Raw genomic sequence first — 25,642 nt, forward strand, 5'->3', positions numbered from 1 at the left:
TCTTATTTCTTTCTTTCTCAGAGACTTTGCCTCTCTCTCTCTCCCCCTCTCTCTCTTGGTGCCTCCTCTCCTCGTTTTCTCCGTCTCCAATCTCTTTTTCACTTTCTCCCTACTCACGATGACAACCCCCTCTCTTATTCTCTTCCTCTTTGTGACACTTGCTGTGCTTCTTTCTGTATTAGATTTTTTCCATCTCTCACGTTCTCTTCCACGTTTTCTATCGATCGCATCCTCCTTACCTGTCTGTCTTCTCTGTTTTCGGTTTCATGACTGCCCTCTCCACGTTCGCAGCATTTATCCCTATGTCCCTTAATACTGCTTCTCACAACTATAATGTTTCTCTCTCCGTCTCTCGTACCTTCTGTTTCTCAAACTTCTGCTTCTCTGCCCCCTACTCGATCTCTTTCAACCCTACTGTCTTTCACATGTGTTTGCTATGTCTCGCTTGTCCCCCCGACCACCACCCCCACACACGCACCTCTCCTTATACTCCTGGCTTGGCCTGTTGCGCTCTCTATTTTTCGGTAGTCTGCCTTTCTGTCTGCCTCTCTGCTTTCCTCAGATTGAGTCACTCTCAGTGCATTTTCTGTCATGCCTCTGTCTCTGCCTGCCTCTTTCTGTCTCCCCCGTGCCGCCCATCGAAGAGGGCCCGAGTCATTAATGAGGTCAGTGTATTTACCCTCCATTGTATTGGGAGCCTGGCCTTTAGGCTCCTCCTCCCCCCTTACTCCTGGCGTCTGCAGGCCCTAATCCCCTGATAAGAGTGTGTAAAGAATGAAAGCTGAGGAGCTCCGGTCCATTGGAGCCCCTGCACACGTCTGGGACCCCTCTTGCACGCAGTCCCCACCTCGGCCTGGCTGGCAGCTCAGGAAACGCCGGACCGCGGGCCGCTGAAGCTGGGACACGCCTCGGGCCATGGAGACCTCCTGCCTGGAAGGCTTTGGGCCCATGATGCATGCCCCCCACCACCAACAGTGCCTCCAGCCCCCTCTAGGAGCCACCAGCTTCTCTGTGGCCCACTGCCTGCCCCAGGGCACTATGAGGGGCTACTGCACCACGACATACTCCAGCAGCCACGGCGAGCTGCCATCTTACCCGGACAACTTAAGGGCTGCAGTGGCCAACCCGGACTGGTATGGGGGCGCGCAGGAAGGCCACTACCCATCAAGTAAGTACACACGCTCATTAACTGTTATTGTTTCCACGATGTGACCCGTTTGTTCTTTAACAGAAAGATATATTTTTATTATTGCTTGTAGGCTGCACTCCGGCCTTTGCTTTGCTTTTATACATATATTTAATTATCCAATCCACCCCGTGACAGGTCTCAAATCAAGTTGCTCTGACTCTCCCTCTTATCCATCTGAAATAGGTAAAATTAAGTCTATTATAGAGTTAGAAAGTCTATGATGTAAGTGCCATCATATATACATTTGTCTGATTGGACAATGTAAATAAAAGGCACTATGTATGTGCTCAACGTTATCAACATTTGTTCATGCATATTTCGCTGTTGTACATACAGTTGGCAATGTATATGTGTACATTTAGGGCGTGATACCTATATAATTTATTTATGAAACAAAGTCCTTCTCCCAGCATAGGCATATCTTTTCAGTTTCGGTATCGAGCCAACGGCCCATACCGCAGCACTGTCAGAGGCTCCCACACAGTTCTGCTCGAATATAAGGCAGGAAAAAAGATGGTACCCTCAATGGATAAGAGGCAACATTTACACCTGCTGCCTGGGCTGTTAATCAAGAATAAAAACCCTTAAAATATGTCATTGCGGCGATCAGAGGGCGTGATTTTCATCTGATGAACTATATCAAAGATATGTTTCTATTTATGTTTACCTGTCATAATAACACTGACATCCTTTGTTATTAACGGAAACAAAATGGATTTAAAACAAAACTCACTTAAAACAAATTAAGTTAGGGGAACCCACCAAAGGAGATGCCCTTTTAATGGCACCCCTTAAATTCGGCGTTTGGGACCCCAAAATCCCAGCAAGAAAGAAGAGTCAAAAGGCTACCGACGTCAAGATTGTACTGTAGCCGCATAAACCGCATAGGTGGGGGAGTCTTTTCGGCCACAACTTTTTTTATATCCGCGAGGTACCCCATAATTTTACAGTCGTGGCTGCCAGAGGCCATAGTCTGGAGTTGAGTGTTAAATCCAGAGGCAATACCTCAGTGCGGCAATAACCATAGCACACTCTTGAGGTGTGGCATCACCGCTGGATTTAGCGACTATGGGATACATGGGGGAAACATTTGGTGGATTTTGCCTGGTAGTTTTCTCTTCTGGGATTTACTGATGCTAGGGACATCAATACCCTTAGGCGGATTTAGGAGGTAGCTGATTCTCCAGATTATGGTATTTTGGGGAATAACATGTGGGAATTGTTGCCTCTTCACCAATTTCTGCACGTTTTTTTGCTTCATAGTTTCGGAGGAGTTCGTAATCCCAATTCCACCGTTAGCTACGTTTAACAGCCGAATGAGTAGGGAACTCCTATTAAGGCCAAGTGATATAAAAAAAAAATGGTAACTAGTGAAGTACAGCATCCGTTCGTCGACGAGTTTTTACGCCCACAACCTTTTTTCAGATTCATGGTAACCCGTGTTTAATCTATAAAACAATTAGTCCCGGGCCCAAAATTCTGTTCGGAAGCTCGTGGCCTCCCTATCCAAGGTCAGGGTGCCGAATACCAAGGCTGCGTACCTGATGTCTTTTTTAGCCACCTCCCCACACTTCCTTCCCTTTTACCTCACTTTACAGGTTCTCTTTCATCCCTCCTTTCTCTCGTTGTCGCTAGCTTTCTGTCCTTCTTTTCTTCCCTCCTTTTCCCTTTCATGTCTTTCTCTCTCTTGCTCGCGGTCAAATTGACCACTGATGGTAACCCCATGATGCCCTCAAAACTGTAAGCTCATCGTAATGGTATAAACACACATGAACCTAATAATCACGTTTTTCAACTACTCCTGCTGGACTTCTGCAGGCTAATTTAAACGGGGCACTTGTGGTAAAAGGTAAAAATAGGCATTTGTGCCTGTTTTTTTTTTTAAGGCAGCAAAGCACAACAGGAACTGAGTGCAGAGTGCGCTGACAATGTAAATGTGTGGGTCTTGTAAAGGGCACTGCTACCCGGAGGCGTCCTGGCGCTGTATACCGCTGGGGAACCCGTCCTGGCTTTCCCTGTGAGATGGTCCCTACTGGGTATCTCCAAGGTGAAACCAGGCATCCCTGGCATTTGTGGGGGGCCGTTGTGGAGATAAGGCAAGTTAATGCCTAGAGTTGCCGAGTGTGATCCCTGGTTAGAGTAGGCACCAAGGTGAGAATTATCGAGTCTGCTGACCATGGTCCACGGCACACGCCCCTGCTGCGTCGTCGGGAATTGAACCCTGGTCGGGAATTGAACCCTGGTCCCAGGCCTGGTCCCAGGCCGTCCTCTGCTTCCGGGTCTGCCGCCTCTAACCAGTGAGCCACACCACTCCCCTTCTTCACTCACCCCTATCACTAGTTCTTAAGGCAGAGTGAAAAATAAGGGGAAATTGAACATAAATGTGCGCAAAACGATCGCAAAAAAAGGACAAAAATGTTCTTTATGCCAGATTGTTTTAGTGTGCCCAGTTGTAACGCTGAGGTATAAATGAGCGCAAACGTTTATACTTGCATTTGAACAAGTACCTCCAATTCCCACAATCCCTTCGAGTGAGTCATTTTCACACTAGATATTTGCAGCGCTACAAAACCGTAGGACTGCTTAGCAGGCGCTACATAAGAGCACATTCTAATTCACCACTTGCTGTGAGAAGGTTTGTGAGTCGGCCAGGTTGGTCCCACACACTCTATGCATTTCCCCCTAACACAAGTGAAAAGTCAACGTTTGGCCACCCATATCACATTTTCACAACAATATGGGAAGTCTGAGAGGAGAAAGTGATGAGCTCACAGCCTAAGAACATTTTAATATTTAACCAGGGGCTTCATACTATGGTGAAATGAAGTGCACAAGGATTTATATCCTAAGACTGGAGTTAAAATAAAATATTAGTACTTTTCTAGAAGCGTGCAATTCGATTATATCTGATCCCGACACAATCAGGTGCATTTGTACAATACTGACCTTACAGAAAGGCCCGAGACCTGAATCTTGTATAACTGATTGACCAAACAGTATGATCCTGGGCAAATAACTTTATCAAACTCTGTCACAGTACGCAGTACCCTTGTCTTCCAAAATGAGGAGCAATTAGGAAGTATAGAAGCATTATATAAAACGACAGCAAGCTATGGATGGGACATATCAGAAAGGCAACAACTTTTTGAGAATTATGTTTTTTAGGGTAATGTCTGAATAAGGACAACATCAAGAATTGAACACAAAGCACTTATATTCTCACTTGCAAAAAATCTATAAAAGTAATCTCTTCTTTCCCATGTAAAACTGCAAACACAATCTGGCAGAACATATTTGGCTCTCTGAAGTGTTTGATATTAGCATATAGAAGTGACAAAATGTCAACAATATGCGTTTGTGAAATGACAACGTGTGTGGGTGTACAGGTATTTTTGTTTATATGTGTGGGGTTACGTCTGGATATTAAGAGATGTATTTAATTGTGTTTTACATTATATTAAGTATCTATCTATCTATCTATCTATCTATCTATCTATCTATCTATCTATCTATCTATCTATCTATCTTTCTGTCTATCTGTCTATCGATCTACAGATCCACCGATCACAAGCTACAATACATATGTGTCATCAATATTCAAAATAATATTTACTAAATCTATGTATCTTAAACATATGTAAACTCTTTAAATAGCTATCTTTACTATATCTAGTATTATCTATGATACATATATGCATGGAATGGTCTCCACAAGATCACAAGATCACAAGATTTATTAAAAAAAAGCCACCAATAAACACTGGACTAACTACTAACCTTTGGTTCCCAGAGCAGTGTGCTGCCCTGCTTAAAGAGCTTCAATGCCTTGTCTGAGGAAGTACGCACTAGATAAATATACCTATAATTGCAATTGTATGTATGTATATATATATATATATATATATATATATATATATATATATATATATATATATATATATATATATATATATATATATATATATATATATATATATATATCTTTTCCACAAAGGATGCAGCACTCCAAAATGGTTTTTTAGCTTCTTTTATTGATAAGATCTCCCCCACCAATGCGTTTCAGCCACACTTGGCTGAAACGTGTTGGTGGGGGAGAGCTTATCAATAAAATAATCTAAAAACCATTTTGGAGTGCCACATCCTTTGTGAAAATAATTAAGTAATTGGACCTGGATCCGGTCCCTATGGAGAGCACCGGCTGTTGAGCACCCCTAGAGCAGAGGGTCACTTTAGAGGCAATATATATATATCTATATACATATTTGTGTGTGTGTTTGTATTTTTTTCACTGAAGAAAACAAAGGTTAAAGTGACATAGATCTAATGGCTACCACAACATTTGTTCTCATGATGACGTCAGTCAGTTAAAGTGCTTGTTCCAAAAAAGGTCCATCGGCCAATAAGAATCAATACACTTTGAACCTTAATCTCTCCAGAACTACTTAACAAATTTGTCAGCAGCGGCCGGTAGTGGGAGTACCGGCCAGGCAGTGACGTGGGGAGGGGGAGGGGCAGGGGGGTAGTAATGTATGGATTACGGACTTAAACAGGTACGTAAACATATAAATAAATAAAATGAATTTTGTTGCGTGCACTGCATCACCAAATACGATGCAGTGCACACAACAAAATTCGTTTTATTTAATTATATGTTTACTTACCTGTTTAAGTCTGTAATACATTCATCCTCCACCCTGCCCCTCCCCCTCCCCACGTCACAGCCCTGCCGGTACTCCCACTACCAGCCGCGGCTGGAATTTGCTCCAAAATCCTACTTTGAGGGTAAAGATCTAGCTTTGTGTCAAATTTGGAAATTCCATTCAGCCATTTTGGCAGTTGCGCTACTTCCCTATACCCTGTGGAAATTGAATAGGGATTTTGCAATTTGGGACCCCTCTTTTTTTCTCGCTGCCTTCCTACCCGTCCAACCCACCCTCTCCAATTGACGGATCACCACAAAACTTTTCAGGAAGGAGCTGAAATTATTGTACTTTGGAAAACTTCATGAAGATTCATCAAACGGAGCAAAAGTTATTAGCAAAAAAACAACAAGGCTTTTCCTATGGAAAGTCTAACCCAACTATAACTGCGGAAATAAGAGCAAGAGGGAATACATACCCGAGTGGTGTCACTGAAACCCCAAGATGGCAATATGCAGTTCCAAATTACATGCTTCCAATAATGAATTTTTTTGTAATATGTGTATTTTTTCGGGTAATTTTCTGAAAAAAAGTTATTATCTTCATAGTAAAGCTAACAGTGGACATTGATTGAAATTAGAATATTTAGGTTTTGTTTACATTTCATGAATAAAATGTTAATAAAATAATGCACAATAGTGCTGGCCAGTGCATTTATACAACTCTGTGGCTGCAGCGTTTACCACAAAATGATGTTTTTTTTTACCTTTGCACGTAATTTATAAATGTCATAAAAAGTTGTTTCCTGGTCAAATAGATGAAAATAATACTGGAAGAAAATGTGCCACATAAAATATATTTTTTATTTTTAATAGTAAGGCTGTTTAAACTTTTCACCCTGTGCCTTTCTTCCACTATCCTACACTTTCTGTTACATAACATAGAAGCCTTGAAAATCAGTACAAGTGAAACCCTTGAAAATGTATATTTAAACAACCAGAATCCATTTCTATTTGTCTAAAAAAATCATGACAGGCATAATTTTTTTTTCTCCAGCCACAATTACTTTGATGTTTTTGTATCTAACTTTGTAGCTGTAACACTGATCAGCAATAGAATATCGACATCAGCCTTTTATGTTATAATTTACATTTTTTAATTTTTCCCCTCATAATATATTTACTGCATACGGCAGCAGATCTCTTCAAAGTGCTGCCATCGTGCACCGACAATGACAGCAACTGAATAACAAGATATGCAATTGAAACATATAATCAGTTATCACAGGGCAAATAAAGAACAGTGGAGGGAGTTGCGGTGGGGCAAAATGTGATGCAGCCCGCGCTACGAAATTCGTTTTATTAATTAAATTGTTTACTTACCTCCAATTATCCATTTTCCGTTTTTTTGCGCCTCCCACCCTGTCCGTCCCTTGCCCCGCCATTTTGCCCCACCGCAACTACCTCCAGAGGCCGTGGCTGATCAAGAATGCATAGTAAGGAAAGAGAAATACGGCAACCACTAATTCCAAGAGCTATCTTGCATTATACCTTCTTATTCTCCAATCGGACAGTACTGTCATTTTTTGTTAAAGCCTATTTATTTGATAAATGGTGGTCTACTTAAAATAAAGCTCTCATACATTGATTTTGAGCTCAGCCTTTGACTATTAAAGGACAGCACTGTTCTTTCAATCTAAGCATATAAAGTGTTTTAAGCCTACATTTTATTAGGCCTAGTCATACACTGAACATTCCTGGTTGCTTCTGGTTGTACCACCAAGTATCAATTTTATTTACCAGTGTAATCAGTTGTGTGGGCCCTAGTCCCAAAGTAGGAAAACTACACTTGTATTCTTAAATGTACCCCTGAGTGAATATTTACTATTTTTTCCAATTTATGAACTCTTCAAGGAATGTGAATGGAAAATTATGCTTGGTGCAGGCTTCCATGCGGATTTCTTGGGAAGTCACACAGTTTTCTTATCGGGAAACCCCTTTCTCTGCTGTACCACAATGAGATCAGGGCCGGCTCTAGGCTCATGGTGGCCCTGGGCAGGAAGCGTAGGTAGGGGGCCCGGATGAGGGGGTCCGGGAGGGGCGGAGCCCGCAGGCCAGTAAAGAGGGGAGGGGGTCAGGGAGTTTAGAAGTGGAACAGAGCCAGAGGCCGCCAAATCCCTGCCAGGGGCCCCCACGCAAATATTTATCCATCCTCAGAGGATTAATATATTAAGGATATATATTGGCGTGGTGGCCCCTGGGGTTTGGTGGCCCTGTGCAGGTGCACAGCTTGCACATGCCTAGAGCCGGCCCTGATGAGATCTTGAGGTGATCTCTTTGCCTTCCCACCCTGGAAAGACCATTTACACCAGCATTTGACTGAAGTGAACAGCTCCTTCCATGCAGGAAAAGGGAATGATAGTAGTTAGTGAATGCTCACGAATGTGCTTGCTTTTGGGAGTTCCAAAACTTCGAAGGCTAATTAAGCCTTGGAACAGCCAGGAATATTTGAGCAGGATTTACGGTTGCTGAAATCTCCACCACAAGTGCAAAGCTGGCCACACACATAAAATCCCTTATGCCCATTCGGATTCCCTTTGTGAATCCTGGCAGAGGTGACTGGGGTAAATTTGGAAAAGATGTGGTCTAACGGCTACAGCTGCTGACTCTTGAACTTGGGAGCCAGTCATGGCATCGGCTCAACATCTTTTGATTTTGAGTAAATCACTTGATCTCCCTGTGCCTAAAAATCAAGGGGCATATTTACAAGACCCTTCGCCACCACAATGTCACTTTCAGTGATGCTGTGATGGCGATAGGGGCCTCACCTTATTTACAAGGCAGCGTTAAGCCACTTAACAGGGCTTACCGCTGTCTTGTAAATAAGGCACCCTTTCACGCTGTATTTAGCATGAAAGGGGAGGGCAGTGGGTATTGCGGTGGGGATTTTGACACTGCCTCCTATTTACAAGGGGACTGTAAATAGGAGGCACAAGATAGGGGCTTGTAAATATGCTCCCAGGTCTTAAACATGTGTAACAAGGAGAAATGCTTTATTTTGCCTGACTTTTGCTGCCATCGGCTACATGCAACATTGTAAGGTTTTACGATTCCTTATTTGCGATTTTTAGGGAATTGCAAATAAGGAATCGCAAAATGGGATGCATGATTTTAATCGCATAATATTTGTGATTCGGTAAAAATCGCAATTTTTACCGAATCGCAAATATTATGCGAATTCTAATTTGCGATTTCGCAATTCCCATTGATTCCTCTGGGCCAAAAGGCCCATAGGAATCAATGGGAAGGCATTGACATTTTGTGAATTTCAATTAGCGATTTGCAAAATGGGTGCAGGGGTGGGTCAAAAGGACCCCGCCCGCACCCCTGAAATGTATTTTAAAGTGCATGTTTCACACACACATGTCCTAAGGACATGTGTGTCTGTAACATGACAGTGTTTAAAATGCAATTTTGAGCATTTTAATACTTTTTTGCAAATTACCACGAGGTTCACCCTTGTGGTAATTTGCACCCCCTAATTGCGAATTCTCAATTTGAAAAACAATCATGCATTGCTTTTAAGGAATCACAAATTTGCGATTCCTTAAAAGCAATTGCATATTTGGAAATCGCTAAAAATCGCGAATTTCACAAAAATTTATGATGCATCCCAAAAACTTATTTAGGAATCGCAAACGGACGAATTTACCGATTCGCACCGTTTGCACTTCCTAAATAGGTTGATGCATGTGGCCCCATGTGTGCTGCCTTTTGCAGCACACCTAGAAACAGCACATTGACTATGATTGTTTATGTGCAGGAAGGTTCCCCTCGACAGCTAAAGTTAGCGCAAGCGCAGGGAAAAACAGGGTTGCACCATATTCTAGTATACATGGCACAGCCCTGTGTTTCTAAAGTGATGAAAAGTGTTGTTAGCCTTCTTGGCTTAATGAAACGCTTTGCCTCTTTATTGTAAATATGCCCCCAAAAGTCTATTTTTTTATGTAAAGGGTCTAATGCCCTTGGGCCAAGTTTATGCTATCTAAAAGTTTAAAAAATGGTTGTACACTTACTTTTACTGCCAAATGTAACTTTCTGAACAGGCCCCTGAAAATTTTAATAACATTTTTACTCCTGGCTCCAATTTTGAGAAATCACGCTTTGGATGAGGTGTAAGCAAGATAGTGTGGGAAATTGTGTGTTTTACAATGAAAGTGCTGCTCTTAGCTAAAATTACTCTTCAGAACATATGAAGCCAGGAAACAAGGTCAATTGAAACAACTGGCTTTTCAGCAACCTGTAAATAGGATACACCAAAATATGACTCAGCGGACCTCATTATGGAAGAAATACCACCAATAGTAAATTACAGCACTGCTAAAATCACAGCTTAGGAGGCTTTTATTTCTCAATGATATACTATCGCTAAAGATATGGAATTACTTCTGGAGATAAAAATGTCAGTTAAAACACGTATTTTTGTGCACTTTGAGCGTCTAAACAAATACAAAGTTAACAAACTACTGCTGCTGTAAAAAAAATGCAGCCGTTCATAACATATTTTAATTCATAAGTAGAGTAATGTATTAATCAGCAATGGTAATTGTACCAACAACAGTAACAACAGTAACCCAGAAGAGTGGATTTTAGCATTTACATATTTCACCTTTTGTGATGGGTGGTATTTTGCGCCTGTGGTAACAGGGGCGGCTCTAGGCTCATGGTGGCCCTGGGCAGGGAGCGTAGGTAGGGGGCCCCGGAAGAGGGGGTCCGGGCGGGGCAGAGCGCTGAGGCCTGTGAAGAGGGGGGGGGGGGTCAGTAGTTTGGAAGTGGAACAGAGCCGGAGGCCGCCAAATCCCTGCCAGGGGCCGCCACGCAAATCTGTATCCATCCTCAAAGGATTATTATATTAAGAATATATATTGGCGTGGTGGCCCCTGGGGTTTGGTGGCCCTGTGCAGATGAACAGCTTGCACATGCCTAAGGTCGCCCCTGGTGGTAATAACCATAACCAAAGTTTGTCTTCCTATAACCATTTTGTTGATGTAAATAAACAGCTGTGTCTGCCTGAAATAGCAGATTTTTTTTAAAATGATATCTTAATAAGGGCTTTATTATGGTTAGCGAGTAAAAATGCAATACCACCGAAAACGAAAGATTGCGGGATTGCGAGTGGGATTGTCATGGAAGGGCACTTACGAACAAAGTAAAGTCACCAAAGGAAGAATATGGTTGAACGGTGTGTGTGTGTGTGTGGGGGGGTTGGGGGCGCGGGGGGGGCATAGCTTGGTCAGGAAGATTGAGGGGTTGAGCTTGAGATTTTCCAACAATCACACTGGCATGTAATGTTAAAATACATTATATGACAAGCAGGGTTTATGAGAGGGGCCTAAGGAACAGTAAAAAGGGAGAGGAATGCAGATTGCTGGCACAATGAGATCAGGGCCGGCTCTAGGCTCATGGTGGCCCTGGGCAGGAAGCGTAGGTAGGGGGCCCGGATGAGGGGGTCCGGGAGGGGCGGAGCCCGCAGGCCAGTAAAGAGGGGAGGGGGTCAGGGAGTTTAGAAGTGGAACAGAGCCAGAGGCCGCCAAATCCCTGCCAGGGGCCCCCACGCAAATATTTATCCATCCTCAGAGGATTAATATATTAAGGATATATATTGGCGTGGTGGCCCCTGGGGTTTGGTGGCCCTGTGCAGGTGCACAGCTTGCACATGCCTAGAGCCGGCCCTGATGAGATCTTGAGGTGATCTCTTTGCCTTCCCACCCTGGAAAGACCATTTACACCAGCATTTGACTGAAGTGAACAGCTCCTTCCATGCAGGAAAAGGGAATGATAGTAGTTAGTGAATGCTCACGAATGTGCTTGCTTTTGGGAGTTCCAAAACTTCGAAGGCTAATTAAGCCTTGGAACAGCCAGGAATATTTGAGCAGGATTTACGGTTGCTGAAATCTCCACCACAAGTGCAAAGCTGGCCACACACATAAAATCCCTTATGCCCATTCGGATTCCCTTTGTGAATCCTGGCAGAGGTGACTGGGGTAAATTTGGAAAAGATGTGGTCTAACGGCTACAGCTGCTGACTCTTGAACTTGGGAGCCAGTCATGGCATCGGCTCAACATCTTTTGATTTTGAGTAAATCACTTGATCTCCCTGTGCCTAAAAATCAAGGGGCATATTTACAAGACCCTTCGCCACCACAATGTCACTTTCAGTGATGCTGTGATGGCGATAGGGGCCTCACCGTATTTACAAGGCAGCGTTAAGCCACTTAACAGGGCTTACCGCAGTCTTGTAAATAAGGCACCCTTTCACGCTGTATTTAGCATGAAAGGGGAGGGCAGTGGGTATTGCGGTGGGGATTTTGACACTGCCTCCTATTTACAAGGGGACTGTAAATAGGAGGCACAAGATAGGGGCTTGTAAATATGCTCCCAGGTCTTAAACATGTGTAACAAGGAGAAATGCTTTATTTTGCCTGACTTTTGCTGCCATCGGCTACATGCAACATTGTAAGGTTTTACGATTCCTTATTTGCGATTTTTAGGGAATTGCAAATAAGGAATCGCAAAATGGGATGCATGATTTTAATCGCATAATATTTGTGATTCGGTAAAAATCGCAATTTTTACCGAATCGCAAATATTATGCGAATTCTAATTTGCGATTTCGCAATTCCCATTGATTCCTCTGGGCCAAAAGGCCCATAGGAATCAATGGGAAGGCATTGACATTTTGTGAATTTCAATTAGCGATTTGCAAAATGGGTGCAGGGGTGGGTCAAAAGGACCCCGCCCGCACCCCTGAAATGTATTTTAAAGTGCATGTTTCACACACACATGTCCTAAGGACATGTGTGTCTGTAACATGACAGTGTTTAAAATGCAATTTTGAGCATTTTAATACTTTTTTGCAAATTACCACGAGGTTCACCCTTGTGGTAATTTGCACCCCCTAATTGCGAATTCTCAATTTGAAAAACAATCATGCATTGCTTTTAAGGAATCACAAATTTGCGATTCCTTAAAAGCAATTGCATATTTGGAAATCGCTAAAAATCGCGAATTTCACAAAAATTTATGATGCATCCCAAAAACTTATTTAGGAATCGCAAACGGACGAATTTACCGATTCGCACCGTTTGCACTTCCTAAATAGGTTGATGCATGTGGCCCCATGTGTGCTGCCTTTTGCAGCACACCTAGAAACAGCACATTGACTATGATTGTTTATGTGCAGGAAGGTTCCCCTCGACAGCTAAAGTTAGCGCAAGCGCAGGGAAAAACAGGGTTGCACCATATTCTAGTATACATGGCACAGCCCTGTGTTTCTAAAGTGATGAAAAGTGTTGTTAGCCTTCTTGGCTTAATGAAACGCTTTGCCTCTTTATTGTAAATATGCCCCCAAAAGTCTATTTTTTTATGTAAAGGGTCTAATGCCCTTGGGCCAAGTTTATGCTATCTAAAAGTTTAAAAAATGGTTGTACACTTACTTTTACTGCCAAATGTAACTTTCTGAACAGGCCCCTGAAAATTTTAATAACATTTTTACTCCTGGCTCCAATTTTGAGAAATCACGCTTTGGATGAGGTGTAAGCAAGATAGTGTGGGAAATTGTGTGTTTTACAATGAAAGTGCTGCTCTTAGCTAAAATTACTCTTCAGAACATATGAAGCCAGGAAACAAGGTCAATTGAAACAACTGGCTTTTCAGCAACCTGTAAATAGGATACACCAAAATATGACTCAGCGGACCTCATTATGGAAGAAATACCACCAATAGTAAATTACAGCACTGCTAAAATCACAGCTTAGGAGGCTTTTATTTCTCAATGATATACTATCGCTAAAGATATGGAATTACTTCTGGAGATAAAAATGTCAGTTAAAACACGTATTTTTGTGCACTTTGAGCGTCTAAACAAATACAAAGTTAACAAACTACTGCTGCTGTAAAAAAAATGCAGCCGTTCATAACATATTTTAATTCATAAGTAGAGTAATGTATTAATCAGCAATGGTAATTGTACCAACAACAGTAACAACAGTAACCCAGAAGAGTGGATTTTAGCATTTACATATTTCACCTTTTGTGATGGGTGGTATTTTGCGCCTGTGGTAACAGGGGCGGCTCTAGGCTCATGGTGGCCCTGGGCAGGGAGCGTAGGTAGGGGGCCCCGGAAGAGGGGGTCCGGGCGGGGCAGAGCGCTGAGGCCTGTGAAGAGGGGGGGGGGGGGGGGTCAGTAGTTTGGAAGTGGAACAGAGCCGGAGGCCGCCAAATCCCTGCCAGGGGCCGCCACGCAAATCTGTATCCATCCTCAAAGGATTATTATATTAAGAATATATATTGGCGTGGTGGCCCCTGGGGTTTGGTGGCCCTGTGCAGATGAACAGCTTGCACATGCCTAAGGTCGCCCCTGGTGGTAATAACCATAACCAAAGTTTGTCTTCCTATAACCATTTTGTTGATGTAAATAAACAGCTGTGTCTGCCTGAAATAGCAGATTTTTTTTAAAATGATATCTTAATAAGGGCTTTATTATGGTTAGCGAGTAAAAATGCAATACCACCGAAAACGAAAGATTGCGGGATTGCGAGTGGGATTGTCATGGAAGGGCACTTACGAACAAAGTAAAGTCACCAAAGGAAGAATATGGTTGAACGGTGTGTGTGTGTGTGGGGGGGTTGGGGGCGCGGGGGGGGCATAGCTTGGTCAGGAAGATTGAGGGGTTGAGCTTGAGATTTTCCAACAATCACACTGGCATGTAATGTTAAAATACATTATATGACAAGCAGGGTTTATGAGAGGGGCCTAAGGAACAGTAAAAAGGGAGAGGAATGCAGATTGCTGGAAGTACAAAATGAGAGGAAACACAATATTTTGAAAAATAACCAACCTGTTTGAGGACTTTCAAAAAAGAGAGTGTGGGTGCGTGTTTGTGTGTGTACAAATTCCTGCTACAATCTGACAGTCATGTTACCATACCAGACTGAAAGCACCTGTGCCCAAATATTTAGCAGTAAATACATTTATTGGGGGGTGTAACACCCTAACCCCTCCCCCCAACACCGAGCTACGCCCCTCATGGGCAGGAACTGATGGTTGTGTGGGTTTGTGTGTCTATAATATCTAACGAATTGCTTTTTAGTGAGAGCCACTAATGAGTGGTTAATTATCTTTTCTCGATGTGTTTGTATCTGTGAAATATCTAAGCAGGCATTTTTATGTTTCTGCATGTGTATATGCAAGTTATTTCTACATTAGCCTTTTGGTAACTTTCTTGCCACAGAATAAGTCTGCTTCTTATTATGGAGAAATCAAACTCTGAAATACTCATTTATGTGTGAGAAATGCCAAGTGTTTTTCTGCAAAAGTATGAAGCGAAACATGGCGTACTGGTATCTCGAGTGACTCTTTTCACCTGAGGGCATACTTTGCGTGAAAAGAGAAATTAATGCGAGATACTGGCAGGACGCTAGTTGAAGCACAAAATGACTCGGTGTAACATTTTCTGCATGAATCAGTCTCAGGTGGGTGAAAGGAAATCATACAATGCAAAATTTTGCAAATTTCATAGAACATGAAACTTGGGCATTTATAAATCTCGTCTTCAGCATTTACATTTCACTAAGGCTACTCGTCTCATTATGCTCCCCACCCTCCCAACCCCGCCAGCAAGAACACAAAAATAAGTTGAAAGTCACTGAAATCTGTAACATGAACTAGATTAATGAGAGTGGGAATTATGTGGTGTTCTGGTTCCTGCAGCTCAGAAAGTTATCGCGGCATTTTCTGGCTCAGGAATTTGAAAACATGTCACAAGCTGACGATTTTGTTTTTTAAGGTGATGTCTTCATAAGGGCTTTATTGTGGATGGTGGGTTAAAATGCAATACCATCACAAATGAAAGATTGTGCAATTGTGAGTGGTGCCTTAGTTACCACGTGGTGTACTGCATTGCGGTGTTTATGTACCACACACCCATTTAATATTTCCTGACATATTTTGCAAATAAAATGAGGTGGAATTTATCAGAGATAAAATGCCATGAAAAAAAAACGAAAACAGGCCGAATTACTGCAGTAAACGCAGTAAATACTAATTCTGTGTATTATGTTGCATTCACTCTTTCAAAACTCAAAATAGGAGGCATTTACCACAGTATTAGTTATCCCACTGCTGGTAAAATATTACCCGCTATCCCACCCTATATAAAAAAGCAAGGCCTAATTAAGATTTGGCTTTCTAAACAAAAGAGACTGTTTAACTACAGTACAATGACCTGTGCTATAGGTAAAATATCATGTGATGTTACTTCCTTCCTTATCATCAAAGTCGATTCATTTGTGATGTCTCTTCCAGTGATACTCAAAGTAAGGCCCAGGGTCGCATGCGGCACTCCTGATATTTAGGTGTGGCTCCCTGGTCCACAGCAGCACTGGACTGCTGTTTACTCGACTCAGGACAAACATTAAAAAGATGTTCAATAAATTGACAAACATTTATTTAAAGGTTAATTGCATTAAAAAAAGGAAGTAACTAGGGTCTCCTGCAGCACTTAACTTTAGAAACATCTCCATTTTTCAAAACATCGCGCAGTAAAAGTGTAAAAATATTATGAACTTTTTTAATTTTTCAAAGACTTCGGGGCATATTTACAAGAGCTTATCGATACCAGACCATCACTTTTGTAACATTTTGGTGGCGATAAGCCCTTTGCCTTATTTACAAGGCGGCGTTAAGCCACTTAAAGTGTCTTGTGAATAAGGCCCCCTTTCAAACTGCACCTAGAGTGAAAGGGGTGGGCAATGGGTGTTGCGGTAGGCGTTCTGCTACAACACCCATTGCTTTTTGACGCTGCCCCCTATTTACAGGAGTGGAGTAAATATGGGACTGGGCCAAAAATAAGACCAGTGAAAGCCTGGCGAAATGAGGAGAAATTATTTATTTCTCTTCGTTTATGCTGTTTCTATGTCTGCTGCATTCTGCAGCACACACAGAAACAGCAAATCACCACTAGTGATTGTTCACATGCAGGAAGGTATCCCTTTCTGCACATAAACAATCATTAAAAAATGACGAGTTGTAACTTCTATGTGAGTTGCATAATGCAGAACACATAGAAGTTACAAATCACCATTACTGATTGTTTAAGTGCAGGAAGGGCCACCTTCCTGCACCTGGACAAGCATTCCTCGCAACGTAGGCAACCCTGCACTATGGTGCAAGGGTGCCTGCGATGGCGGTAGACAGCTAAATTTTGCGCCAGCGCTAGGGAAAACTCAGGGGTTCACTGCATTCTTGTAAGTATGGCGCATCTCTGTGTTTGGAAACTGTCGGAGCTCGGCGTTAGCAATCCTGGCTTAATGCCGCGCTCCAACAGTTTCCTTGTAATTATGCCCCATTATTTCTTTAAAGTGTGAAAAACTTTCATCTTGGTACATCAGATTATATCAGTCCATTGAGAAGTACTTTTTTGAGGAAATAGATTTCAAACATGAATTTATAAAAATCCATTCTCCCTCACTCCAGCATGATAACAATGCCAGTAGTGAACTAAGTGGCAAGTCATTTGCTATGTGCACTCTTCGCGTGGCGTTTGTTCCTATTGTACGTGAACAACATTATAGTTTTTTAAATTAAACACAGGGGATGTTTTTGTACAGTGTACATCCTGAAGTCATGGATTTCGAGGCCCTATTACATGTGATAATGAAGATAAAGGAGTGAAAGTGAAATAAAACAATTACCTTTGGATCGCACAGTTTGATTAAGTGGGGAAGCTGGGAATAATCCCAGGTTTCTGGTTTTACATTGTGTAATTCAGTGACAAGATGTGTATGCTACACTTCCCCTACAACTAGCCAACCAACATCCCCGACCCCCTCCAAACTGCCCCTACCCCGACCATCAATCTGTTGGCATCAATTGCACCCTCAGTCACATCACAGACCAAACTTTTTCGTCCCTGGGAAAATGTTTGCGAATAACCATATCTATACCAACATTTACGGTGAAATTAGCTCACTGGGAAACTTGATCAGTAAAAGAAATATCAAAGTTCTGCACAAATTTAAATTTTGTCAAAAATAACTAATACATTTTTAGAAACCCAAGAGTGGAATTCGAATTAGAGCAGACCTACAAGCTCATGGGAAGACCTGCACAAGCTCACATTTCACAAAAGGTTGCAAAAGCAATGCACTGGACTCATCAAAATATGTGTAAATGACAGCATGAACAATCCAGCAAGAGCTGGGCCTGCCACTAATCTGCAGGAAATTGTGTCCCCATGCTTTTCACAGTGACTTTGAGAATGGATTTCTGGAAATACAATATGGGCAAGACTTGTCTGATTATATCAGTATCTCTAAAAATTAACAATATAACTTTATCATTGAGCATTTTGATGTAACCCTCACAACTATGTAGATTCATAAAATAAATACTGATGTATTCATTTGAGCCACAAAATAACAGAACATAATCAGAGTTTTAGGATATTTACATTTAATATGCATGGTGCAGGTTTGCATATATATTGTGCTTTTCAATAGGTTAAGTAGTTATTCTAAAAACCTGACTGGATGTTAATTATTCTGTGGATTGACAAACAATGCTTCAAGAATAATGGCTCTATTGAACTACTGTTTCTATAGAACTTCCCTGATAGAAAACATTAAAGAGTGCCCAGAAAACAATAAGCAACCAAAGAGTGGGAAGAAAGCTGGGCAGTATTCACTCTATCCCAAGTGAGATATTTTATATTTTGGCCATGAATCAGGACTTCATTTTTAAAAATATTTAATTACTACGTGGAAGTTCCTGATTAAACAGAAGATAAAAGTACCATACTATCCCAGGCTATCCCCTTATAGCCTGCTGCAGACGACTGACTATATGCATTGTTAACCTCTTAACTGCTTGGCCTTTCCTCCGCTAGCTCTTAGGTTTTGTTTGGTTATTTGGTGTAGTTCACGCTTAAACCTCCATAACTATTTGTCCGCTTAAGGTATGCATTCCAAAATTGCATTCTTTTCCCATTATTCTGGGGATTTTAAAGGTACCCAGGGTCTGTAGATTCTCCAGGAGGGGACTGAGAAAATAGGCAAAATATTGGTAAATTTGAGTTTTGAAGAAATATAGGAAAAAAAGTGTCTGTTTGTCCCCAAAAAAGACACCGGCCAATAGTTTGCTGTGCAAAAGTCACCATCTTCCCAGCTTTTAGGAGTATGCAGAGCTGAATAAAAAAAACTAATTTTATACCACAGTTATGGCATTTTTCAAAAAGGTAACCCTTTTTTCTATTTTTTGTGCTTTCAACCTATTTACAGTTTCATTTGGACTGGAAACCAGTGCGAAAGTCATGGGTGATCCAGAAAAGCTATAGATTTCTGAACAGTAGAACAAATTTGGGACTTATCAAGGGGTCTTATGTGTAGATCCCTCAAGGTTTTTCCAAATAAACTAACTGCTGAAATAAGGAAATATTAAAATGAGTAGGGAAAAAATAGACATTTGTGACTACATTTTTATCTATAACCTTTTGTCACGATTACCGATTTACAATAGTAATATATTATTTATATTGCTAGACCCTTCTGGTTGCAGGGATATGTAGGGTTAGTGGGTTCTATAACAATCTGAGGTACCCAGAGCCAACAACTGAGAGGTACCGTACAATGGTTTTTCATTCTGTACAGAGTATTGACTAATTCATATGGTGAAATATGTAGTGCGAAAAATGGGTATCAGGGAAATTTATGTATTTCTGAATTGGGCAAAAGATATGTAGTTTAGGTGCAGTGTTTATTTGTACATCTCTGAATTTGTGGGAACCCGTATTAGCATGTAGTTGAGAGGGTACTTTTCAGAATTTCTTTTTTCTTACACACTGACTTACGATTGGATTGCACAAATGCACCAACATTCAATTGGTAATGCCTAGGGAACACCAGCAAATCTATACATTTTTGAAAACTAGACACCTAGGGAAATCCAAGGTGGGGTAAGCTACAGGTTTTTGCTCCCAAAATCCTTTGCAAACCTCAAACTTTGACTAAAAACACACATTTTCCTCACATTTCTGTGATGAAAGTTCAGGAATCTATGGGGAGCCACACATTTTTAACCACCAACTGTTCCATCTAGTCTGATGATAAAAATGATATCTCACTTGTGTGGGTACGCCCAGTTCCTGAAACTGGAAACTGCTCCAAACACACCATGGGCACATCATATTTTTCTATAGAAAACACACCCTTTTTTGCAATCTGAGTAGCTGTGGATTTTGGCCCCAAACTCACCTGAGAGCTTTGGAAACCTACAAAACCTGAACATATTTGAAAGTTAAACAACCAGGGGAGTCCAAGGTGAGGTGACTTACATAGCTCTCACTAACTAATTTTACCCAGAAGCCTTAGCAAACCTCAGAATTTAACTAATAACACGTTTTCCTCATGTCTGTCAGGAAAACATCTGGAATCTGTGGCAAGTCACAAATTTCCCCAAGTCTCCCGATAAACATGCTATCTCACTTTTTTGTGTAGGTCTAGTGACTGTGACAGCAAAGGGCCCCAAATTGAACATAGGCAGATCACATTTTTCCACAGAAAATGCACCCTTTTTTGGAATGTGGGCAGCTGTGGAGTTTGGGCCATAGCTCAGTCAGTACTGAGAGAATTCCAGCAAATCCACACATTTTCTAAAACTAAACACGCAGGGGAGTCCTGGGGAGCATAACTTGCTTGGCTGTCTCTAGGTAGTTTTACCCAGATTTCCTTGCAAACATCAAACTTAGACCTCTAATTTCTGTGATGGAAACTTCTAGAATCTGAGGGGAGACACTCATTTTCTACCACCCAGCATTCCCCCAAGTCTACCAAAATACAACACTACTTCACTTGTGTGTGCAGGTCTCGTGCCTATGACAGGAAAGGGTCCCAAATGTCTCCTGAAAAAATGCTCTCTCACTTTTGTCTGTAGGCCTTGTGACAGTGACAGGAAAGGGCCCCAAATGCAACATAGACAAATCACATTTTTGCAGTGAAAACGGACCTTTTTTTACAATGTGTGTAGCTCTGGTTTTTGGCCTTAGCTCAGCCAGCACTTGAGGAAACCTAGCAAAGATGCAGATTTTTTAAAACTAGAAAACCAGGGGAGTCCAGAAGTGCATGGCTTGCATGATTCGTCCCATTTTTGGATGTTGACAAAAATATTTATAAAGGGTAGGCAGTGACCCTATGGACCACGGCCTACTCTTAAAAAATGAAACATACTCTTTTCTTTTTTTTTTTAAAGTACATTCCGTTTTCCTTTCAGGAAAACAGGTTGTGCGTCTAAAAAAATGCTCTATTTAGAAGCAATCACAGACCTGATGGTCTGCTGATCTTTGCAGGTCGCTATCACTTAGGGTCTACAATTCCTAGTTGGGTCCCAATTTGCAACATACCTCATTATTATTCATGAGGGAGGTCAGAGTGCAACCCACTAGGAATTGGTACTTTGCAAACCAACCTTTCAATACATGCCAGTTCGCAAATTACTACACTGGATGAAAGAAATACAGGTCGTCAATTGCAAGCAATATTTTGTGACCAGTCCCACGTGCATTGAGCCTTATGTGCTATGTTCGAGAGAAGGAAACAATCTTGGTAATAATAATGAGAAAAAATCTTAAGCACAAAAAGCATGTAAATAGTATTTTAAATTCACCATTTCAGACCATGCAAACATCATTTGCACAGTTCCTTATCACATTGTTTTTCAAACAAGCACCTTACAGCTCAAGAAACAAGCATTAGAAATGCAATAGGTCTCGCAGCATTAGAGTTAGTGCTTTTAGAATTGTTTATAGGTTTTTTGTTGTAAATCTTTTGCATTTTATTTTTTTGTAGGCAATGCAAAAGAATTACAAATCAAAAAAGCAATAAGCAAATGTAAAAGCTTTAACTAAAAATCCTGCGAGACCTATTGCACTGTGTGAGGGTGAGGTGAGTGAGGGTGAGTGAGGGTGAGTGAGGGTGAGTGAGTGAGGGTGAGTGAGGGTGAGTGAGGGTGAGTGAGGGTGAGTGAGGGTGGGTGAGGGTGAGTGAGGGTGGGTGAGGGTGAGTGAGGGTGAGTGAGGGTGAGTGAGGGTGAGTGAGGGTGAGTGAGGGTGAGTGAGGCAAAGTTTCTGCACAACATTGATATCTAGCTGTGTTCGATTTTAATAAAAGGAGATAACTCATCCAATGGCACTGAGGCACTAAGTCTAAAAGGTGTACAACAGATTTACATACGCAACTGCTGTATGGGAATATTACCAAGATTATTAGCAGTGATTTACTGTCGCACACACAGATTACCTCCACCTCTAGAATTACAAAAATGGAACACTAAGTGGAAGATTACAAGGGCATGGCCAAACATTCACCATCTACTCTTGCACGCTAAGACAGAAGACTAAAGACTTGTGAGTAAAGGCAAGGTCAGCCCAGAGCACCCTTCTGTTCTGGATCGGACTGATGGTGTGGCTGTGTAGTCTGCATGGATCACTGGCAGAAAAGAGACTCGACGTGGGAAACAACTGGTGAACTGCTGCACATTTGTAATCCCAACACAGAACAGAGTGCCATTGGCAAGCACAACCCTTGTGCTAAACCCGATTCAAAGCTAGATGAATAACCCCGATTCAAAGCTAGAACTGCAAACACTTCTAGCATTGAACCGTGGCATGCCAGGCTATGAATTACCATCTCAGCTTTAAAAAGTTTTAGAATTTACACTTTTTGTGACAAAATATGGAAAACTAGGAATCTTAATCATAGCCGCTGTTTTGTACTCAGATATTTAATTAGATTATATGACCGCCAATAATATAACATTTAAATTACACACAGGTCAAAATATTATACAATTAACACCTGTATTTGGATGTTTACTGTTGCCAGACAGGCCTCTTTTACATGAACGGTAGAGTGAAAGGAAGAACACCTCAGAGGCAGACAATCCAGACTGCCAATAATTCATTCTAAATTTGAACGTGGGCTGGTTACCAGTACAATTTTACAGTAAGGGCTGATTAGGATTATGATGGGGGCGGGGGATATATTACCCAGTCTAAACAGACGGCAATGCTTCATGCATTTTGTGGAAAAACACAAAAAGAAAGAAAAAATTAACTTGTATTTGGAGGTTTTGCTCTGCTTTTTGAAGCGCTCCAGTGTCAGTAGGCGGAGATGGCTGGAAGAATGGATCATTCTCCTTCTAACTTGTTGAAATTCACAACTGACAACTCCTACTTAAAAACTGGGAAAAAGCAAGACCGCATATGTTTGCCTAGCCTTCAAACAAATAAACTGAGCAAAACACATCCTGGATGAATGCAGCATCTGCCCTGAATAGTGTATCCTGAGAGTAATCATTTCAAGAAATGTAAGTGGCATACTTTGCGGTTTACAAATATTTGAAATGGAAGCACGTCTTAGGAAAGTGACCAGTGAAGTCTTTGTTCTGTAGGAATGAATATGAACCCTCTGAGGAGCTCGAACTCATCTAAGGTTATTAGTCCACGACCTGCAAGCACCTGTCCTCCCAGCCATATTCATTTAAGCCTCTTGGTGCCTGGAGAAAGACCACAAAATACCATAAAACAGTTTCTAAGAAAACCTATAGTTTGCTTTTTACAGGTAAATTCACAGTCCAGGTACTGAACGTCCTTTAAAATGTGGGTCCTTCTCAGTCCAAAATCTATCCTTTACATGTTCACACAAGAGGGGCACTTCACAAAAAGTGCATATATTACAGTGAGGTAATAAGAACCAAAAAGGCTAGTTTCCATTCAGAATTTAATGGAAAATAAAGTAGATAAAAAAAGGGTTCTTTGCAAAAGGGCAACGCTCAGTGCTCTGGGATGCCGTCATTGCCAATGAGCGGAACCGGCATTGACAGCACCGCACGGACTTTTGTCTGTTTATCCTACTGGGAAGTACAGGTAGCAGCAGAAGCTTGAGTGGAGCTGGAGATCGAGAAAACGTAAGTCGGAGAGGTCTGCCACCACTTTCCCCGGGCGTAAATTAATTTTCAGTATTCGTTAGTCGGTATTGAGAAATAGTTACTCTGTGTTGTATCAGACTTTGTTTAAACAAAACAATTAAGAGAAGAGAACTGAACACTAATAATTGCCAGCAGAAGGGTTTGCACCAACCTTATTTTAAAGAAAAGAGATTTTCTCCTTATGTGCAGTGAGATCTTATATATAAAAGAGTCACAGGTCTAGTTAGCCGGTTACAAAGAAAGCAAGACACGTTTCTAAACTAATCCCTTAGATGACAAAAGAGAACTATGGTAGACTCACTTTCTCTTGAGGCTGGTCGGAAGAACACACATTTTTAACTTAACCTACTGAAGAGTCTGCCATAACCAGTCCTAACCTACCTGAATGACAAATGTCCGGTTCAGATGTTGTTCCAACCTAACCTGCTGGCAAAGAGCAGAGGTGCTCACAAGTTAATTCAAGCTAACTCCTTGAAAAGGGGAAAAACAATCAAAAGCCGGGAGCCCACAAACCTTATTGGGTTGAAGACAGCAGGAGACACAGTACTCATATACACTGCAACAACCATTTGGCAGGCAGCTCTTGCAGCTGTGCAACTGCGAACTTGGCACATTGATGTTGCAGCAGCCATTTGCCAGCAGCTCTTTCCGCTCACATACGTAGCCTGATGAACATAAAACACGGTTATTTCAGTGGGCAAAAAGAGACAAGCGCTGACAAAGTTCCTTGCCGAAAACGTGCAGGCGAGGTGCGACACGGCCCGGAAGACGCAAGGAAGAGAGGGGAGGGGGAGGAGAAATGCGACACGGCGGGAGGGGGCGGGCAGGGGAGGGGGCGGAGAGGGGAGAGGTGCGACACGGCAGGAAGACGAAAGGAAGAGAGGGGAGGGGGAGGAGAAATGCGACACGGCGGGAGGGGGCGGAGGGGTAAACAAAGACGGACGTGCACGCGCCCGTGACTTTTAAGGTCAATGCGCATGCGCATAAGCTCAATGCGCATGCGCATTGACCTTAAATTTATCGTGCACTGCAAGGAATCGCCACGATTCCTTGCAGTGTGGATAAAGAGTGGATAACTCGCAATAGTCTCGCTTTGCTCGATGCGCATGCGCATCGACAACAGGCGAGACCTAAAAACAATGACACGAGCAAGTTTTAGCCCTCTCCTGTCAATGTCCCTTTCTTCCTTTGCCATATTCCCACGGGTCGGTTAATATTCTCATTGGCCACATAATGTACTGCGTTAACAACTGATATTTGCCCTTTACCCTCGTTATCAGCTATCACCTGTGGCTCGTGCCCACATTTGCTGGAAGGAAAAATAGCAGCTCTTAATCGCCTGAGCTCAGGGCAATAATGCTTAATTAGCACAATTATTAAAGTGTTCTGAGTGGGATGGTCAATCATGTTCCTTGGGGTGCAGTCCATAATTACCAGTGCTGGTTCTCAGTTGAGTTGCACTTGCAGCACTCTTAACAGACCACTGCCGATTTCTTTTTTTTACAGGAATATCATTTTAATGTGTTAATAGTTTTAAAAACCTTCTAGAGACTTGATAATGGTTCTTATTTTTTCCTGCCCTTTATATATGCTACATCTTTGTGTTTGAGCACTTAAGCCAGTCTCATAACTAGTGTTATTGCCTGGCTCCAAGCTTTATATTGTTCCATTAGCATAGCACTTTCAATGTTAAGAGTTGATAGCGAATCAAACTCTTTTGAATGCAGCCTGTTAGTCTAGGTTTCGGATTGCTCTGCAACCTTTCTTAGAAGTCA

At 41.9% G+C, this 25,642-nt stretch overlaps 1 protein-coding gene across 1 annotated transcript in view; it reads left to right on the forward strand.

The window, feature by feature from the left end:
- Window positions 1–559: 559 nt before the first annotated feature.
- The window catches only part of LOC147692428 (thyroid transcription factor 1-like), a 60,110-nt gene continuing 35,027 nt past the window's right edge, over window positions 560–25,642 (forward strand). The window contains exon 1 of the mRNA XM_086938632.1: window positions 560–1,168. Coding sequence (XP_086794758.1) covers window positions 916–1,168 — 253 coding nt within the window. The 5' untranslated portion in view covers window positions 560–915. The remainder of the gene's footprint in view (window positions 1,169–25,642) is intronic.

Source organism: Lissotriton vulgaris, chromosome 9 (genome assembly GCF_964263255.1).
Source record: "Lissotriton vulgaris chromosome 9, aLisVul1.2, whole genome shotgun sequence".
In the NCBI taxonomy this organism is placed as follows: Eukaryota; Metazoa; Chordata; class Amphibia; order Caudata; family Salamandridae; genus Lissotriton; species Lissotriton vulgaris.